Source organism: Acanthochromis polyacanthus, chromosome 7 (assembly GCF_021347895.1).
Source record: "Acanthochromis polyacanthus isolate Apoly-LR-REF ecotype Palm Island chromosome 7, KAUST_Apoly_ChrSc, whole genome shotgun sequence".
Lineage (NCBI taxonomy): Eukaryota > Metazoa > Chordata > Actinopteri > Pomacentridae > Acanthochromis > Acanthochromis polyacanthus.
This window is the reverse complement of record NC_067119.1, coordinates 26925424-26944887: the sequence shown is the minus strand read 5'-3', so window position 1 is coordinate 26944887 and position 19464 is coordinate 26925424. Positions and strand designations below refer to the sequence as shown.

Below are 19464 nucleotides of genomic sequence, written 5' to 3'. Positions count from 1 at the left end.
TTTTATAATGAATAATATACTTAATATTTAGGTATTGAAATGATTGAAATTCAATTCTAAGATCCACCCCTTTTAACTTTCATCGGGCCAAAAAACAAAGATTGTCAAGCTATTCGTGAGAAAGCAGCAAATCATCACGTTTAAGAAGTTCTTTCCAGACTTATGTCTGCCTTGAACAATTCATTCAGTCATGCTTTTACTACCTGTGAAGTGGACTGTAATGCACTCCTAGCTGGCCTCCTAATAAGACTTTTACACATTTGCAAATCACTCAAAATGTTGGAGCTAGAACACTTAGAAACCCCAAGAAAAGAGAACAGATTGATCTGAATCTTACACTCCTGCACGAATCCTCAGTCAAATATAGAATTTAATTTGGGCCCTACTTATTGTGTCGAAATTTATGAATTGTCTAAATGGGCTTGAACTATATCAGAGACGTGGTTTCTGTAGGTCTGTCAGATCTGCAGGGACTGGTCTGTTCATGGTCAGTTAGTGGAGCCCTTGTAACCTGGATTTGCCCAAAATGTAACCATTTTTAGACGCAAGCTCAAGACAGTTTTTTAAAATTAATCCAGCCCATACTGTGAATAAACTTGTCTGCACTTTTAATTATTCTTTGTATACTTTATCCTTTAAATGTTTTAATTTTTCCTTTCTTTCCCCATAACTAGTTGTAGTCCATCATTTTTAAATTTTCTAAAAATAAAATAAATATATGCATCTTAAATTTGTCAGCACTGGTTTTGCTTTTTTGTTAAATTTTGTTTTACTCTGCTGCTTTTTAAACGTGTATTTTAACATAGCTAGTAAATCAGACTTCTCTTTACCTGTAGGACCTCAGTCCACATCTGGGTCTCCTCAGAACCAGAGTCTTATTTTCAAAATAAACCAGAATCAAATATTTATAATTGTACGACTTGATGCCTCTCTGTCAACATTTCTCTCTCTGGGTTCACAGGAGAAAAAGATCTCCACACACTGAACACCGGGTTCACGTGGTGCCGTGATAACTGGTTTAGGAGCTGATCAGCCTCTCACACGGCCACTGCTGCACATTAACATCCGTGTTTCCGTCCAGACGATTAACAGGCTCATTATTGAGTGATGAAGGCAGATAGGATCGATTTCTCCGGACGATCTCTGTAAACAGGACATGAGCATGTCTTCTGCACTGACAGGCTGCTTGCCCAAATTCAATTTCAAAAGATGAGTTATGGGGTAAACAGGGGGACGATGCCTCCTGAGGTTCATTTAGAAGAATATGTAAAGTTTTTTTTTGTTTTGTTACGTTTAACAAAAGAGTCATGTGGATGTCTATTCATAAGTTTGAACCAAAAAAGAATCATTCATCTGTTAAATAATTATGTTTTTGTGGGTGAAATTCCCCACTGATATGGGATAAGAAGAAAAATTCTCATTAACAGCAATAAAATTAATTAGCAGCTTAGCTTCCCTGGTGATTGGTGACCTGACATTATTTTTGCCAGGAATTTAAATATCAGTGATAGTTATACAAAAGCTGTAATGTTTGCCCTTCATCTGTCTAGTCTACATTAATTGATGCTGTCCAAACTTTCTTTATAAAAGAAATTAAAAAAAGAAATCTCCCCCCAAAAATCTGTATCTGGCATCCATATTGTAGTCCAAGTAAGAGAAACATCAAATTTCGAAAAAAAAGTTAAGCTTATGCGCAAGCAACAAGTTAGTATTAATTAAAAATGTTCCATTTCATGATTTTACATTTAGCGCTACAACAGCAAAGCTGCAGTCTGTTACTATTTGTTACTTAGAAATGTCCTTATTTTTGAAAGAAAAACATTTTTTTCAATGAAGAGAACATTAAATGAATCGGAAATCCAGTGTAGACATTGTTAATGTGGTAAATGACTATTCTAGCTGGAAACGGCTGATTTTTAATGGAATATCTCCATAGGGGTGCAGAGGAACATTTCCAGCAACCATCACTCCTGTGTTCTAATGCTACATTGTGTTAGCTAATGGTGTTGAAAGGCTCATTGATGATTAGAAAACCCTTGTGCAGTTATTAGCACTTGAATAAAAGTGTGAGTTTTCATGGAAAACATGAAATTGTCTGTGTGACCCCAAACTTTTGAATGGTAGCGTATATGTATACATCATTAGACGGAAAAAACACACACTGCTCTAAAAGGTGACATCTTCCTCCATTTTATCCTTGTTTATCTGCCCTTTCCTCACAGATGCATGAATCTCATGTTCAGTGTTTCATTCCAGCATAATCTGCATGTCAGAATCGTGGCACCTTCACGCTGGACCTGCAGGATGCCTGCTGCTGTTGGCCCAGACTTATTACCTCCAATTTTTAGCTAGTCGTGCCTTTAATGCAGTTAGTAAAAGAGAGAAACAGAATGAGCAACACAGAGAGATGCTGAGATGACACTACTCTTCCAAGCAGGCTTTCCATAATGAAAAACTCAACTCTTTAATGGAGCAAAGAAAGTGTTTTTTGTCACTAGCCGACTCAAACAAAATAAAAATTCACCACGTTACAGAATTCAAAGTGCTGCTGTAGAATGATTGCTAAATTTCCAACATAGTGATCTTAGATAAACCCATGTTTTTTTCCTTCCGACTTTGTCACCATGAAATGTGAAACTGAGAACAAGCCGCCTGTCACATCTCCCCCGCCAGATAATTCAAATGAAACTCATACAGTACACTACAGTAGAGAGACCCAGAATGATGCTGCTCTCTGCCCCATTAAGAAAAAAAAAAAAAAAAAAAAAAGAAAAGCTCTCGTGTTCTCTCAATGTCAACATAAAAGTGATCAGTCCCATACAACCCAAGAAAGAGGTTCGTGGAAACCAGGCGGTGTTAATACTCGTCCAAATTATCGGCTTTGGGTATGGAAAGGCCTCTGTCTTTCAGGACCTGCATTTTGACTTTCTCCGTCTCCTGTTTGGTTTGCTGCTGCAACCGCTGCTCCTCCAGAATCTCTTCGATGGAGACCTGCTGCAGCACCGTGTCGCAGGGCTTCTCCACATCCTGCACAGACACAGAACACGTGCATCTGTTGAAGGCTACTGCAAATGTCATTTACATCAATACAAACTTACACTTGAATGCTTGTGCTACGCCCACTGAGCTGCGTTGTGCTCCCATTATTTATGACATAATTACTTCAGCAGGAATTCACACGTTCTGGCCAGTTCAAACACAAAACCACCCACTTTTTGGTTAATTAGAGTTTAGGACGAGGCCATTATAAATGCAAAGTAAGCAAATATTTTCCTGTTGATGCTGATGTCATCGGCCAGATGTGATTATTGTCTATCCAGCCTCGATCAGCGGCGGATCTAGCCAGCTGGCAGACTGAATCATCGCCTCTCCATTTTTATCATCATCAATTAAAGAGAAATAAAATAACAAGCAATAAATTAATAATGACGTGAAACTAAAATGGTAAATGAGCTGAAATATGAGGCTCCCGCAAACCTCGAATACCACAACAGTTGCTCAAATCTTCTAACTTGGCACACATGTACCTGTGCTAAATAAAAATGGCTCTTCTGTTATACCTGTCGACAACATTAACTGCAGCAGACTTTTAGGTCCTCTTTAGCAGTACGGGCCATGCTGCTGTCACCCGTGTTGATTTGTGTGAATGCACAATGTATATTTATAGTGAGATGAGTCATGATTGTTCCATGTGTTGGCCTGCAAAGCCCTGTGTCACTGTAATGAGCCTGTAATGCATCAGTGCAGCAGTTCACATACATTAGCGCCATTATGACGAATCAAATCTTACGGATGATTCACTTTCATGCTTCTTTAGCGCCATGAATAAAAGCCTGTGTAAGCGACCTAGCAGGAGTTACATCTTTGCGTAGCTTTTAAACTTGTTTTAACACTATGCAGATGCACTGAAGGATTTGGGGAAAAGACTTAGTTGTGAGCTTTCGAACAGATGTTGCAAATTTTTTTTTTTTTTTTTTTTTTTTTTTTTTTAAAGTCACACTTTAGTTCAAAATTCACCATCTAACAGATTTAAAACATGTGATGGAGCATTACCACAGGAGTTATCATCAAAAGACTGGCTGTCAGGCAGGGAAGATCGCATGAATTTATACATCACTGCCAGTTTAAACTCTGGGTCAGACATGCTGTAAAATGTATGAGGTGTGGCTAATATACTGTCATGGAAAAAATTATTAGACCACCCTTGTCATCAAAAACAATGGTTATACAATCAAAAACTAACTTCTGTGTGTATCATGTGACTGAATCAGACAGAAAAGAAAACATGGAATGCCTAAAATCTGTTTTTGGCCGTACAATGCAATAGCTATTGACGTAAGAACTGAAGTGATTTTGGTTATTATCAAGAAAACCACGGAAATGTCTAGATATCAGCTCTTAAATTAAACTCTTATGAGGCATTTTTATTGTTATCATTATATTTGTCCAAACAAACGTACCTTTAGTTGTACCAGGCATTAAAATGTACAACAAAACAAGGGTGATCGAATAGCCTGTGAATGTATAATGAGACAGCACCTACGTCAGCTTAATCAGTGTGCATATCTCCAACCATATAATACACGCCGACAAGCTCAAAGTTTCATTCTGCTTGAGTTAAACCAAATCTCCCTAGTCAAACTTTGCTATTTGCCAATTGCATTCTTTCATTGTAATTTAAAAATCAATTAACAGTTCTGTCCTACTGCAGTAATAAAGATGGATTAGTACATTTTCAAAGTGTATACACTCCCCACCAAAATCTTAAGACCAGTTGAAACATTGGAAGATATTGTATTTTCTTATGAAGGTTTTAAGTAGAGCTTCAAAATGCAAAAACAATAAATGGGAGCGAGCGAGAGAGAGCGAAAAGTGAGTGAGCAATTTATTGAAAACAACAAACTGGAAAAGCCCGTTCATCAGCAGATCAAAAGTTTCAGACTATAACTTAAAAAAAAACTGAAATCCCTCAAAACAGAAAGATAAGTATAAATAAAGGACTCCGTAATGAGTAGCTCCACCATTGTTGTGGATCACTTTAAAAATTTGTTGAGGAATGCTCAAGTGTGTCAGGGAAGTTGGTGGGAACGTTGCTCCATGTGGTGAAGATGGCTTCACAAAGGGCATCCACTGTCTGTAATTGATGTCCATTTTTGTAGACTTCCCTTGAAATCCATCCTCAAATGTTCTCAGCTGGATTTAGATCAGGGGAACACGCAGGACGGTCCACGTTATTCTCCTGGAAGAAGTCCTTTGTCCAGGCGGACATGGTGAAAGACCCAGTTAGTACCACACAGACGAGTCCCTCAGCCATGAGGGATGCCTGCTGCTACATCTCAACGTCTCCAGCCGCCATTTGATGCCCTGCACAGCCTGAAGCTCCATTGTTCCATTGAAGGAAAAGGAACCAGGATCATGATGGAGTCTCATAGAAAACATTTCCAGTGGGATCTTCTTGTCATGCCATTAATACTGGAAGCCATCAGGAACATCCAGGTTAAATTTGTTCTTTCCAGAGAATAAAACTTTCTTCCACCCTTCAATGTCCCATGTCTGGTGTGCCTTGCAAAGACCAAGCGGGAAATTTTGTGGCGTTGAAGGAAATGTGGATGTTGAAGATGCTTTTTGTTTAAGCCTGTCCCTTGTAGATGCTGGTTATGGGGCTGCAGTCAGCACCAGCAAGGGCCCTTATTTGGCTTGTGGATGGTCCCACTTCCTGACAGACAACCATCAGATCCTCCAGCTCAGTGCTGGTCAATTTTTTTTGGGTCTACCACTTGACTTTTTTGTTTCATAACCTTCATGATATTTTAAGAAATCAAAATGACTGTCTTACTGCATTCAACCTACCTATGCAGCTGAACAATCCCAAAACATTCAAAAACAGAAAGCTTTTTTGCCTTTGCCATCAGGAGGTCATGACAATACCTGAGAGGAAATGATATGGAATCCAAATTTTTGCGCAGATTCTTACTTTTAAAGGCTGTGGTCTTCAACTTTTGATCAGCTGACAAAAGCATGTTTGAGTTTAAATGCAGGTTTCAATAAATTGCTCACTCAAATTTTTTGTCTCTCTCTCATTTCTTCTTTTTACATTTTGAAGCTCTACTGAGAACCTTCTTAAGATCCAACAGTCCAAAATGAAATTTCTTGCAATTGTTTAGCTGGTCTTAAGATTTTGATCAGGAGTGTATAGAAGCTCTTCTCACTGCTTCTAGTCAAAACTGCATCTGATTTAAATCAATCGTGTAGGGAGGGAACACAAAATACCTGTCAGCATCTTATCCTCCTTATACTAACAAAGTTTAGGCTGCATCCTTGTTAACTAAAATAAATGAAGGTCTAATAAAGAACTCTATTTGACATAAAAACGTTTAACTAACAATAATCCCGCTTTATTTTAAATTGCTATGCACCTTTTGCAACCTTGTGAACCTCCAATCTGAGGCTACTGCAAATGCAATGTGATTCTGATTGAGATACAATCCTATTACTAGTAACAATAAGGCTGTTTAACCTCAGTTTGTGTATCATTTCAACACAGAGAAAGGGAACGGAGGGCAATCCCACTTACTATCTCTCCGAGCAGCACCACATTTTCTCCTCTGACAATGAATATTCCTCTGGGGATGTCACCAAACTTTTTCCCCACGTGGATGCGCTCGACTGTCTGGTGAAAAACTAAATTGGCTGCAGGACAAAGAGAAGCAGCGTTAGTAGATTATCATAAACAAGAGGCTTGTAAGAAAACAAACATCAGGCAGTTGGAGTCTCATGCTATTAACAGGTGAAATGAGCCTTCAGCTGGAGCAGCACGTAAAAAACAAGGTGCAGATAATTAAATGATCTGTACCAAACTGATCAATGCTTCTGAGGTAACCGATCAGCGTCCTGCCATCTCGGAGCAGCACCAGGTGCTTCTCTGTGGGGTAAAATAAACACATACATGTTAAATTAGCATTGTAATCGGTTACAATTGATCCAGTTTGTGGCAGACACGATGCCACATCTTGAAACGATCTCTGAGTGAAGGACTCCATCTTTCCTCCAACTTACTGTCGATGTCGTCAATGAGGCTGGCCGTCCCTGGTACGTAGTTCATCTTGGGCTGCTGTGTGTTTACTTCTTGTATCTTTTTGTACCGTCAAGCCATGAATGTTTCAAAATATGTTTCTTTCAACAGGAGCACAGGAAGCTTTATGCAAGCTCGGGATAAACTTCCTGTAAACGCTTAACCCTTTGTGCGTTCCGATGCTGTTACATTTATGTTCGTTAACCTTGATAAGACACTGGGTTTTCAAAAATACATATTTAAATAGATGTAAAACTGGGTACAAGTTTCACTTATTTTTTGCTTTTTGAAGATTAAATAGTACTTGTTATTGAAAAATACGCTATTTTACTGCGTTTTCCTCATTGGCTGATAAAGTCTACTGACGCACATGACACACCAAAGATCGTGTATACACAAGTGGCAACCTCCGATTCTGAACAACGCAACACTTTTTCTTTACAACACAACTCATTACATAATTAAAAATATATTACGTCTCCCCACAAACCCAAACAGCTCATATTTCTCATGATCACGCATTTTTTCATTTTTTCATCATGACTTTGCCGATTAAACAAAGGCAGATCGCGGCGCCGGTGCCGGAAAACAGCATCAGAGTGAGATCTCTCGACTTCAGCCCGCGCTGCTCATTAAAGCGGCAGGACTGAGCTGCTCGAGCTCCGCGTCGTTCAATCATTTCCTGATTCCAGTCAAGCGATCTCGGCTTGTGTAGAAAAACAGCAGCATCGCCGCTAACGGCTCGGATCCAGCTGACGACTCGACTCAGTGACTTTCGGCTGGTTGAGGGTGTGTTTCTTTACGATGACAGATGAAGCGACGGCAGCCAGGAAGTGCGCTTAGCTGATGCATCAACCTCAAATGCAGCCAAACCTGAAACCTGGCTGGCCCTCGACTTGTAACTCGGGAAATAACCACGGCAACTGGAATAACAGTATGGTGAGTGAGCGGACATGGCTTAGACAAGTCCCCGGGGTTTACCCAGCTTCCGTTAGTGCGTTTAATTATCAAAAAACGACTTGAATTTACGCAGAGACACGTTTATTTTCCTGATAGCTCGCGTGCCCATGCTAGCTGTGCGGCTAACGGAGCTAGCTGGCATTATGTAATAGTTACGGCTACACTGCTAGTTCAGCTGTTGCTCGAGTTTGTCACGTTTGTCTTGACGTGACAACACGGCTAATAGTGTCACACTTGTGTCAAAGCACACTTGTTTCAGCAACAGTCTGCCTCTCCGGAGATCTTTAGCTCGGCCTCTTCTCGACTAGCCGTGCACTATTTATGGTTTGTGCTCAACTGGTTCCACAAGCGATAAATGAATCAGACCTCTGTTTACTTTGATGTTGGATTTTCTGGGATTGGCAGTGATGCTGAAAGCGTGTATGATTCCTTTGTTTTTGCTTGTACCAGAGACACACCTGGTTGCAAAAACCACCACTGCTACTACCAGTGCTTGGAGAAATACAATAATATTTTGTGTATATTATCTGTTCACAGGACGCTCCTCAGTATCCAGGCTACCCTTCACACTACTGGTATCCTCAGTCTCACTCCACAGGACACTATGCAAACACCTATCCCTCGGGATCCGATGTTCAGCCACAGTACAATCCACAGGTACAGCTCGTGATGTGACATAACCTCTAAATCCGAAGGTGTAGGTGTAAATCTACTCATTATCTTAAGGCTCTTAAGTGCTTTCACCTTTCCCTGACATTTTCAAACAGTCAACCTCTTGTGTCAAATCCGTTACATCACTATGGCGATACATTTATGTGCAGACTAATTCCCCCTCTTGTGGCTTTCTTGAAGGTAATGCCCGGAAGTTATCCAAATGGCCATGGAGTCTACAGCCCGGCACAGAGTCAATACTCCACCAGTGGTTTCCATCCCTCCAACCCTTTCTACTGTGCTGACCCTCAGAGACCCGCTCCAGGCTCGTATCCTACCCAGGGCTGTCCAGCAGAGCAGAGCAGTGGGCCGTCTGGACAGCCACACTCTCAACACCAACATCATCACTACCCTGGTCCGCACTGTCAAGGGGTGAGCTTATTTAAACATACACCATCGTCACACCTTGTATGTACATTTGCACCTTATTGAGAAGCACACCATCAGTTACGTTACTGTTTTTATAGTGTTCTCAAATGAGCTATCCTTACAACAACAGCCTACATCTTTGTTTTCAAAGGTTATTATTGTGCATACTATTTTACTAAAATTTTGCATTTTATATTTGCACGTTTCATATCGTAGTTTTAAAAGAAGCTGTTGTCTGATTGCCGTTTTACTTTGTTGTACACTATGCAATGACAATAATGGAATTCTACCTAGTGGAAATAGTAGTTGCTGGAAATAGTATTATTGCTATCAAGAGTTATATTACTTTTAATATTAACAGGTCTTTTTCTCTGAATGAAAAGTAAATTCACACTCTCAAGAAACAGATTTTTAGTTACCCCGCTAAGGAACATAGCAGTGTGACAATCGGTGTACGTTTGTCCTTCTGTCTGTTGTTCTGTCTGTGTGCAGCATTACTCAAAAACAGAATAACAGATTTGGATGACATTTTCAGGGAAGGTAAGAAATTATACAAGGACCAACTGATTAGATTTTGACCGTGATGCGGCTTATTGTCTGGATCCACGGATGTGTTAAATATCATTGTGAGATAGCAGCATGGCGTCACTGTAACCATGACAACAAGTGAACACCACGCCAGCTGCCTGCTCATGATCACATGATTGTGATCCTACTACAAATCGACCGCTGCAGACTTTTCTGTTGGAAATCATACGACGACTGAGCAGCCTTGGTGGAGGACTGCACTTTCTGAGTATTTGTCTTGTTTTTTAGGGGAACATAACACTTCTGTATTGCTTCTCCTGTCAGGGTCCCGGGTACCCTCCTGGACCGTACCCTCACTACAGTGAAGGAGGCCATGCAATGCCTCCAAACCCTCCATACCCGACTGGCCAGTCTCTCCATCCCAGCCCTCAGGCAGATGCATGGGCCCACTCTAGTCCATACGCACCGTCACAGCAGCAATGGCCACCCGGCCAGCAGCCTCCACAAAACCACTATGGAAATCCCATCCGTCCACCACATCCTCCAGCGTGGCCAGGAACTGGAACTGGTGCTCCTCCACCTTACCAGCCCAAAGTAAGAATCTGCAGCTTTTTTTTAATGTGGTTTTTATTTTACTAAATATTTATTGAATTGTGTTAAGGGGGATAAATGGAGAACAAGAATAAACACACAAAGTTTGAGATCATGCATTTTTGTAGAAGAATCTGCCATTGATCATTTGAGATGAAGTATTGTTACATTTGTCTTTATATGATTTTACACATTATACAGAAATGTGTGTACATTTTTCTGGTCACTGTAATGGAATGTCTTGTCGTACACAACACCTGATCCTAAAAGAAATGATATCAAATGTTTAACTTCTGCATCAGTTTTGGAGATTTCTATTATAAATGTCCGTACAGTTGGTCATAATAGCAACACAGGAAATAGTGTAATGGGTTTTTGTGGAATAAGATTTGGAGATTTTGATGATAAAAAACCAAAATGCCAAGTTTAACTTCAGTGTATACACAGATTATTTGAGTAAGTCAATAAGTTTACAGACGGTGTGCTATATGGTGTTGAGTTTTATTATGAGAGGTGGTCAAAAAGTTCTGAGACTGTTGCTACAGAAATCATAAACTGTACCTGATTTAAATGTGGCCACTATTCTTGTCAAAGTAGTCTTCATGTGCAGCAATGCAGCGCGCCCAGTGCTGCTACAGTGGAACACTCCTTGGTGGTCCCATTATGTAAACATGTCAAGCACCATCTGTGACGAGCGCCGTATCCCCTAAAATGCGTCAACTTGAATTTCTTTTTGCGGAAGAGGAGGAAGTCTCAGGGAGCCAAATCTAGCAAGCAGGACAGATGGCACGCACTAATTGTGTTGATGTGACCAAAAAAAAACCCATGCGTAATAATCAGGATGTTCTGACCTGGTGCACTGTGTATTGGACCAACCTCATGTTGTCCTGCTACATTTAAGGTCATTTGTGCCGACTGATCTTTCCAGTCACCCCTGTTTAGTCAAATAATTTACAGCATGTTTTACAATCTGTTGTTTTGTGTTTTAAAGCAGGACCAACAGCACCAGCGTGCCCCACAGGTGGGACCTAAACCCAGGCCAGCAGCACCCCCGAATCCCCCCAATGGAAAGCCTGCTGAAATAAGTTCCCCTCCCCAAATGTACAACAAAACTGGGAGAGGTGAACCTAATCCTTCACCAGCTGAGCCTCCGCCCTCAGCTCCAGCTCCAGCACCAGCTGCAGGTCAGCCTGGACCTCAGCTTTTAAGTGATAACCCGGGCCTCGCTAAGGTCCAACAGGTCATGTCCAGAGTTCTGCTGCTTCAGGAAGATGTCGACGAGTTTGTTGGCAAAAAAACAGACAAGAGTTACCGGTGTCTGGAGGAACTGCTGACCAAAGAGCTGCTGGAGCTGGACTCTGTGGAGACTCAGGGACAGGACAATGTCCGGCAAGCCCGAAAGGAGGCTGTACAGAGAATCCAGGCCATTCTGGACCAGCTGGAGAAGAAAGCCTTCTGAACTGGATTTATTTGCTTGTGGATCACTGCGTCTTGTTTTCTTCTTCCTGATCTTCCATGGACACGTTGAGGGTTTAGTCTTGTTCTACAGAGATGTGTTACTTTTAGGTTTTTTTTCCACCATCATTATATTATACAATGCCTAAAGTAAGCGGCACAGACCCACGAACAAGACAGACCAGTTCCTGATACATGAATCCATGAATCAATCTTTAAAGTCTATTTATGCTGGTATAAACGATCTGGAGATACTGGATATGAAGGCTGATGGTCGTGCATATCGTACATGACTTTCAGCCTGAGTGACTGTGCTGGTAACACGACTCTTGCTCGGCTTGTTTTTTATGCCTTTGCCAGCGTAATGCAGGGCACAGTCTTTGGGAGGTAAATTTATTTAGTGCCACATTCCAACTGTTGGCTTCTCACTCGTGATTCAAATCCAGAATCTCATCATGCTGTCCCTCAGGATTGTGGGTCGGTTTTAGTCCGATCCTACATGTAACAACACGTGCACTTCCTTAACTGTCTATTATTACATTCACAGGCCGTTTGCATGAACATGATATTGTCCTCTCCCCTGATGAAGTCGATACATTTAGTTGCCCGATAGTCACTTTACCTCACGGCGCCTCTGCTGCAGTCGGTGCAGCGGTTTTCTTTTCACTTGTGCTCCCAGCCCTGCATGCACTGTAACGTCAGATAAGTACAATCATGACATCTCAGAGCTCATGATTGGGCCGAGAATGTCGCAGATTAGTGAAAACCCCTGAAGAATGCTGTCCCCATTATTCCATCCTTTGGATGAAATTGCTTCTTAAGTGCAGACCTAGACTCAGACCTACATATGAATGCAATGTATTTCATTCTAGGAACTACTGTTACTCCAGATAGGTAAGGACCAGATTATAAATTACTTGAAAAGCTGTTAAATTCTGTTCTTTTCCTCCCTCTTTGAACACTTATATGTAAAAGAAAAGATGTACTTTAACATTTTCAGTAATGTTGTTTTTTTTTTTTTGCTAAGAACAATGTTGGTCGCAGCAATCCAGTTAAATGTTTAGTTTGTTTCTTTTTTGTGTAGGACAAAAGTCTTTGTTATATCAAAGCCAGGTGTGCACCACAGTCCATTGTCTTGTGTAGAGCAACTCTTTTTTTTTCCAAACATTCTTGAAGTGATGATTTAGTAAAAACAAAACAAAAAAAATCAGAGTGCCATATTTCAGAGGATGATTTTATATGATTCAAAAAAATAAAAATAAGATCACAAGGTTTGCATGGAAAAAAAAATCCCCTGTCATGTGTTTATTTCTGTTTGGATGCGGTACAACTACAGAGTTTGCATGTTTCCAACACAAGATGGGAATCTTTGCCTAGGAATAATTAAATGTCAGTATGTAATTTTTTTTTTTTAACTGTGATTTTATGTTTTGCGCTCACTGCTTATATTGCATTCAGGTACAAATACAGTAGTAATTTCATATTAGTTAAAGCATTAAGATTTACATTTGTAGTCCAGATTTCTAAGCATGTTAAAGGAACGTCAGTCTCGTTGAATTCTGTATACAAATGTTGATATACGTTTCTTTTTGTCAAGTGGAAACTGGTGCTTGGTTCTCACACTCCCTACATCTGCAAGCCAACATTTAGACCTTTAAATAGAGTGCTATTTTGATGCAAAAGCATAACGCATGCCGCCGGAGGCACACAGGCTCAATTTAATTCAAGAGTCAAATGGCCTGACAACACTTGGGATCCCCTGTAGTGAGTAAATCTGAATCACCTGTGTTCATTCTGCTCCCTTTGACACAGAGGACTCGCTTCCAAGTAATTTTCTCGTAGCTTTCCTCGAGGAGTAAAGCTGTATTTCGGTTTCACTTAAAAAAAAAAAAAAAGAAAAAAGAAGAAGAAGCGGTTACTTTGAACTGCAGTAAGTTGTTTTTTTTTTTGTTTTTTTTCTTCCAGATTTTAACTTTTCGTCTACTTTATATATAGTTCAAATCAGAAACCTACCAGAACTCCAAGCAGAAAAACTAATGTCTTATAAATCCAAACTCCCTGCATCCTGGAACGATGATCCTCCTCCTCGGAAAGTGGAGATTGACCTGAGTTCACCTGGATTGGCCGTGTTTGAGTTGGAGAGGCTCTTGTTTACCGGCAAAGCAATCATCAGCCATGCAGATGAAGTCTGGCCGAGGCTTTATATTGGCGACCAGTAAGTAGCTCATCTCTTCTTTTTGGTGAAAACTCACAGAAGTGTTCTATTGCCTTCCCTTTATATTATTTGTGTGTTGAGACCCAGAACGTGAACTGAGCCTTGCTGACAAACGTTATTTGGATTCAGTCCGCTTATGTGAAAGAGGAGCTCTTCATAAATCAGATTCAAATGCAGAATGACTAGCGATTTCTCGGGTTGCATTCCGCATTAGGAACTTGCGTAAACGACAGCCGAGCTATGTGAAAGTTTCCACTGATGCCGGGCGTGAAAGCACATCTCAGGTCTCCGAATGCGTTTCAACTGGCATGCCTGAACTGCCCTTCTGAGTATCAGTCCATCACTATGAAATATGTCTCATGGTTACTGTGCATTTGAAAATATCTGAGGCATTCACCTGCATTTTCTACCTATTGTTCGCTACTTTCAGTAAATACAAAGTGCTGTCTGACTTTCTTAAAAGAAGGGCTGCTCTAGAGAGGACTATGAGGTCCCTCACAGAAAAACAGCCTTTGGACAAAATGCTCTTTCAGTGAAGGGTACTAAGATCTGGAACAGTCTTCTACTCTCCCTAACCCTCGTGTCGTCCTGCAGGTCAAAATTGACCCATTTTAAAGCTTGAAAATGTGAGGGAAAAAAATGATTTTCACAATGAAACTTCTGATGTCCACATTTTCAACATTTTTGGGAAATTTTTGAACATTTTTTGGTGGAAAAAAATAAACGTTAAAAATGCTTCTTTAAGAACATTCACAGAAAAAAAATTTGCTGGATTTTGGTAGATTTTTCTGTGACTGTTCTTAAAGAAAATATTAGAAGTTTTACTGATATATATGTTATCAGTAATTAGAGTAATTAGTATTTAGAGTGCTTCACTAAATGACATCTCCTTAAGATTGTTTTGACTACAAAAACAAATCTGATTCATTCTTTCGTTAACAAAACAGGCTTCTCCTATATGGAGCCATAATGCTGACAGTAAGTTTTGGCATTGAAAAATGCTGAATTGAAAGCGAAAATACAAACATTGAAGTTTCAATCTTACCGTCAGCATTATGGCTCCATACTCCTATAATATGCGTGATCCTATTTGGGGAAAAAAATAGTTAAAAGGAACAGAAACAAAGAGCTATAAAAATGGCAAACTCATTTTTGCTAATTTTTGAAAATATTTACAAGAATTTTCTTGCCAAATTTGGGGATTTTTTAAAATAAAACTTTTAAGGAATTCTTGGAATTTTCTTCCTGAAGGTTTTGCAAATTTTCTGAAATTTGGGGATTTTTTTTGCTGATTTTTTTTCAGGCAAGGAAACAATATTTTTGGTGCCCGTAAACGAGGACAACAGGAGGATTGCAGATGTAAATTAGCATTGTTGCTTTAATCCAACATCTTTGCGTCTATTACTGTCTAAATAGACGTTCATTAATGCGCACTGTCCCTTGATAATAAAGAAAATTTACCCTTTTTTTTCCCAGATACAGTGCAGAGAACGGGCCTGACCTCTCCATGCATCGAATCACTCACATCCTGAACGCAGCTCACAGTAAACGCAGAGGACAGCCAACTATCTATGAGGGCATGAGGATAACCTACATGGGCATAGAGGCTCGTGACTCATGCGACTTTGACATGAGTGTCAACTTCCATGCGGCAGCAGACTTCATCCACGGAGCACTCAGCAGAGGAGGTAAGAGGGGAGGGAGAGAGAAGATAAAGGCAGTTTAAAAGCGATTAGATTATGTGTGTGGAAAATAATGGAGCAATCTAACACTTCTGTGGTTCTCAGGCAAAGTGCTGGTGCACTGTCATGTGGGAGTGAGCCGCTCTGCCACGTTAGTCCTGGCTTACCTGATGCTGAAGCAGGACCTGACTCTAGTGGAGGCTGTTTGTGCTGTGAAAGACAAACGGGGCGTGATCCCTAATCGAGGCTTCCTCCGACAGCTCATCAAGCTGGATGGGCAGCTCTTCGGCAAACATCACTGAACCCTCTCCCATGGCCTTAGCTTTTATGGGTCCAGAACATAGGAGAAGACACAATTTAACATTCTTGGTGTCCTGCGGGTCAAATCGACCCATTTTAAAATTTGAAGATATGGAACAAAAAAATTCACAGTGAAACTTCTGATGTCCACATTTTCAACATTTTTGGGAAATTTTTGAACATTTTTTGGTGGAAAAAAATGTAAAAAATATATTTGTTTGAAAGAAAACATAAGAGGTTTTACTGATATGTGTAATCACTAGATGTTTTTAGAATTTTTCTCATTTTTTGAAAATACTGACAAGAATTTTTTTCCAAATTTGGGGGATTTTTTAAAAAATATATAACTTTAAAGGGAAACTTTTAAGGAATTATCGGAATTTTCTGAAGGTTTTGCAAACTTTCTGAAATTTGGGGATTTTTTTGGCAGAATTTCTGTATTTTTTCAGACAAGGAAACAATATTTTGTGGTGCCCGTAAATGAAGACAACAGGAGGGTTTAAAACAGAAAAAGCTCCAGCACTGTATAACCATTAATGTTAGAGAGGAGATGTGATTGCATATGGATTAAAAAAACAACCTTTAGCACTACAGATATCATCTCTGAAAAGGTTCCTTTCCTGGGTCATGTTTTCAGTGTCAAGAACTTCATGAAAAAGATATTTATATCCTGTAAATTTGTGCTTGTAACATGGATTAAAGTTTTATATTAAAAAGATGAATCTGATGCAGTTCTTATAGTGACTAGCAGTATTTTTTTCAACTCATTAGTGTACTTTGTGTGCTGCCATGTTTCGAGAGCAATGCTTAAACAGCAAATTCAGATGCAGAGTAAACAAGAGGTTTAGACAGAGAATAAACAAAGCCAAAGTTCAGTGATTTTATTCATCTATATAAACAGGAGGTCTCTCTCAGTCAAGTCTGGCCCTTTTCTGTCTGTGGTCGACATACTGTGAGTTCCAGTCAGAAGAAGGTAAGTGGATAAAAAGATATTTAAAGCTCCACTGATTAGTTTAACAGGTTTTACTTGCTCTGGCAACAGATGCAATCACAGTCATCTAAATTCTGACTTGATTTACATTTTTTTCTTCTTACAGGGCATTCTAATGTGGGGAATGTAAAATTCAAGCCCCTTATAAATGAGCTTTACTCTGAGCATTTCCATGTGATGCAAAATAATCCTGAGTTAATATGCAGCAGCTAAAATGAAAAATATTTTCAGTTTAATAAAAGAGTTTAAACATTCAGCAAATGAGCTACATGACTGTGTTAGAGATATTCGGTCAAATTTGTTTGGCAGTAACCAAAGCACCCAAAAGTTGTGAATAAATTCAGGTATTTGTTACTAAAACCTGATTGGTGCTTGGGAATACATGACATTTGTCTGTCTAACTCAGATCTGCCTGCTTTAAACCAGTGCTAAGAGACACAAACACAGAAATTAGTATGAAAATTAAGCAAAACGCTTCCAACTATTGCAGCATTGTGCTCATGTAGAAACTAGCAGCTCATAGTAAGACTGAGTAAATAAGTTTCAGGGCCTTTGAAAACAACATATTGATTGCATCATTCCAGGAAAGTCTCTGCATGAGTGTGCAAAAGCAAACATTGTGTAACTCAAATGAACAATGCTGCACTTTTGAACTTTTCTCTCAGTTCACCATGACGCGTGCAGCTCTGTGTATCTGGATCTTATCAGCGCTAGTCTGCGTGGGAAGAGGTGACCACCATGAAGGTCATGACATGGGGGGCCAAGACACTGCGGTCGACAGCAGCGACAACAGCGCCTCACTGCTGGCTTCAGCAAACCAAGACTTTGCCTTCCGCCTGTACGAAAAGTTAGCGGCTCATGCTGACTCCCAAGGCAAAAACATCTTCTTTTCACCAGCTAGTGTTTCTGTGGCCTTGGCTGCCTTGTCTGTGGGAGCACGGGGGGAGACCCATCGACAGCTCTTCGGTGGTCTGGGCTTCAACAATTCCCAACTGACGCAAGAAAATGTAAACCAAGCCTTCCATACGCTCCTCCAAAAGTCAGTAACTAATGAAGACACCAACGCAGGTACAGCTGTGTTTGTGGATAACCGCTTGAAGCCAGAGCCTGACTTCCTGGACGTCTTGAAGAATTCCTATTTTGCAGAAGGGTTTAATGTTGACTTCACCAAAACCCCAGACAGTGCCAATACCATCAATAAGTATGTTTCAAATAAGACCAACGGGAAGATTGAAAAGCTGGTTGAGAACCTGGACCCAAACACAGTCATGTGTCTCATCAGCTACATCTACTTCAAAGGTGAAAGGCAACATGAGATAAGATCTGCTTGGTGTTGCTCTCATTTCAAGTTCCCATGTTTAATTTTCATTCTGCTCATCACAATCAAACAGGAAAGTGGGAAAAACCATTTGACGCTGAGCTGACCAAAGAAGACACCTTCCATGTGAACGAGAACACCAAGGTTCAAATTTCACATTTTTCTTCAGAAGAGAGTTACAATAACTATTGCGCATCATTAATACTGCATTTCCTTTCCAGCTAATGTAATTAAATGGCCCTTTTCTAGGTTCAAGTCCAGATGATGAACAGGGAAGCCAATGTTGATATCTATCATGACCAGGCCATCAACACTTCAGTCCTCCACCTTCCCTTCAACGGTTCCTACTCCATGCTACTGATTCTGCCAGATGATATGGCAGCACTGGAGAAAGTTATTTGCCCAGGACATGTAACCAAATGGCTGAAGTGGATGAAGTCCAGGTTGGGAGGGTCTTAAATAATCTTTAAATTTTTGCTTTTGAGTGTGCAAAGTTTAGCTGTTTGAGTCACCAGTCTTTAACATTGTTAATTTGTTTCCCAATTTGTAGGAAATATGACATATATGTTCCAAAGTTCTCCATCAAGTCTTCCTACACCCTGAATGACATCTTGATTCAAATGGGAATGACAGACATGTTTGGCGATCGTGCAGATTTGAGTGGTATTTCAGGGGGGCAAAAGCTGACTGTCTCAGACGTAAGGACAGAAAACTTAAGTAACTCGGCACACATTTCATTTCCTGCATTCCCTTTGCTTTTCATCTCATGCTGCCTCCATTGTACTGCAGGTTGTGCACCAAGCCACCCTGGATGTCGATGAGGCCGGAGCCACTGCAGCAGCCGCTACAGGCGTCATTATCATGCTTATGTCCTACCGCCACATCCCAGTCTTGAAGTTCAACCGTCCATTTATGACTGTCATCACTGAGCGTGCCACGAACGAAATCCTTTTCATGGGAAAGATTATCAACCCAACCATCTGATCAAGGAAACGTTCAACTGCAGCTTTTGTGGAAGACATTAAATATTCAAAAAAAGCTTTTTTGTGTGATCTCTTTGATTTTATGCACCAGTAACAGTTCCACACTGTTAGCAGTCATCCCAGTGAGCATATATTAACAACAGCCATCTCCTATAACAAATGCATCAAACTAGGACCAATAAATCATTTCTTAAAATTTCTCCTATTACTATTTGCCCTCTTCTTCAGTATTTAGCAGAGTCCAGATAAGCATGGAATTTAAAGCACTGTAGATAAACATCTCAAAGGG

At 40.2% G+C, this 19464-nt stretch overlaps 4 protein-coding genes across 4 annotated transcripts; 3 read left to right on the top strand and 1 right to left on the bottom strand.

The window, feature by feature from the left end:
• Positions 1-2174: 2174 nt before the first annotated feature.
• Positions 2175-7245, bottom strand: lsm1 (LSM1, U6 small nuclear RNA associated). The gene is made up of 4 exons (XM_022202649.2): positions 7057-7245; positions 6854-6922; positions 6575-6690; positions 2175-3027 (listed from the first exon to the last, which is right to left on the bottom strand). Exons 1-4 carry the CDS (start codon positions 7100-7102, stop codon positions 2857-2859), a joined length of 402 nt encoding a protein of 133 aa, XP_022058341.1. The 5' UTR covers positions 7103-7245; the 3' UTR covers positions 2175-2856.
• Positions 7246-7691: 446 nt separating this feature from the next.
• Positions 7692-12911, top strand: bag4 (BCL2 associated athanogene 4). The gene is made up of 5 exons (XM_022202648.2): positions 7692-8011; positions 8570-8689; positions 8885-9115; positions 9965-10234; positions 11223-12911. Exons 1-5 carry the CDS (start codon positions 7919-7921, stop codon positions 11688-11690), a joined length of 1182 nt encoding a protein of 393 aa, XP_022058340.2. The 5' UTR covers positions 7692-7918; the 3' UTR covers positions 11691-12911.
• A 310-nt stretch (positions 12912-13221) lies between these two features.
• On the top strand, positions 13222-16614 carry LOC110956913 (dual specificity protein phosphatase 26-like). Its single transcript, XM_022202670.2, has 3 exons — positions 13222-13901; positions 15378-15589; positions 15689-16614. The coding sequence occupies exons 1-3, from the start codon at positions 13723-13725 to the stop codon at positions 15883-15885; spliced, it is 588 nt and encodes a 195-aa protein (XP_022058362.1). The 5' UTR covers positions 13222-13722; the 3' UTR covers positions 15886-16614.
• Positions 16615-16719: 105 nt separating this feature from the next.
• On the top strand, positions 16720-19375 carry LOC110956895 (alpha-1-antitrypsin homolog). Its single transcript, XM_022202650.2, has 6 exons — positions 16720-16856; positions 17540-18173; positions 18266-18336; positions 18442-18635; positions 18743-18890; positions 18982-19375. The coding sequence occupies exons 2-6, from the start codon at positions 17546-17548 to the stop codon at positions 19174-19176; spliced, it is 1236 nt and encodes a 411-aa protein (XP_022058342.2). The 5' UTR covers positions 16720-16856; positions 17540-17545; the 3' UTR covers positions 19177-19375.
• Positions 19376-19464: the final 89 nt, after the last annotated feature.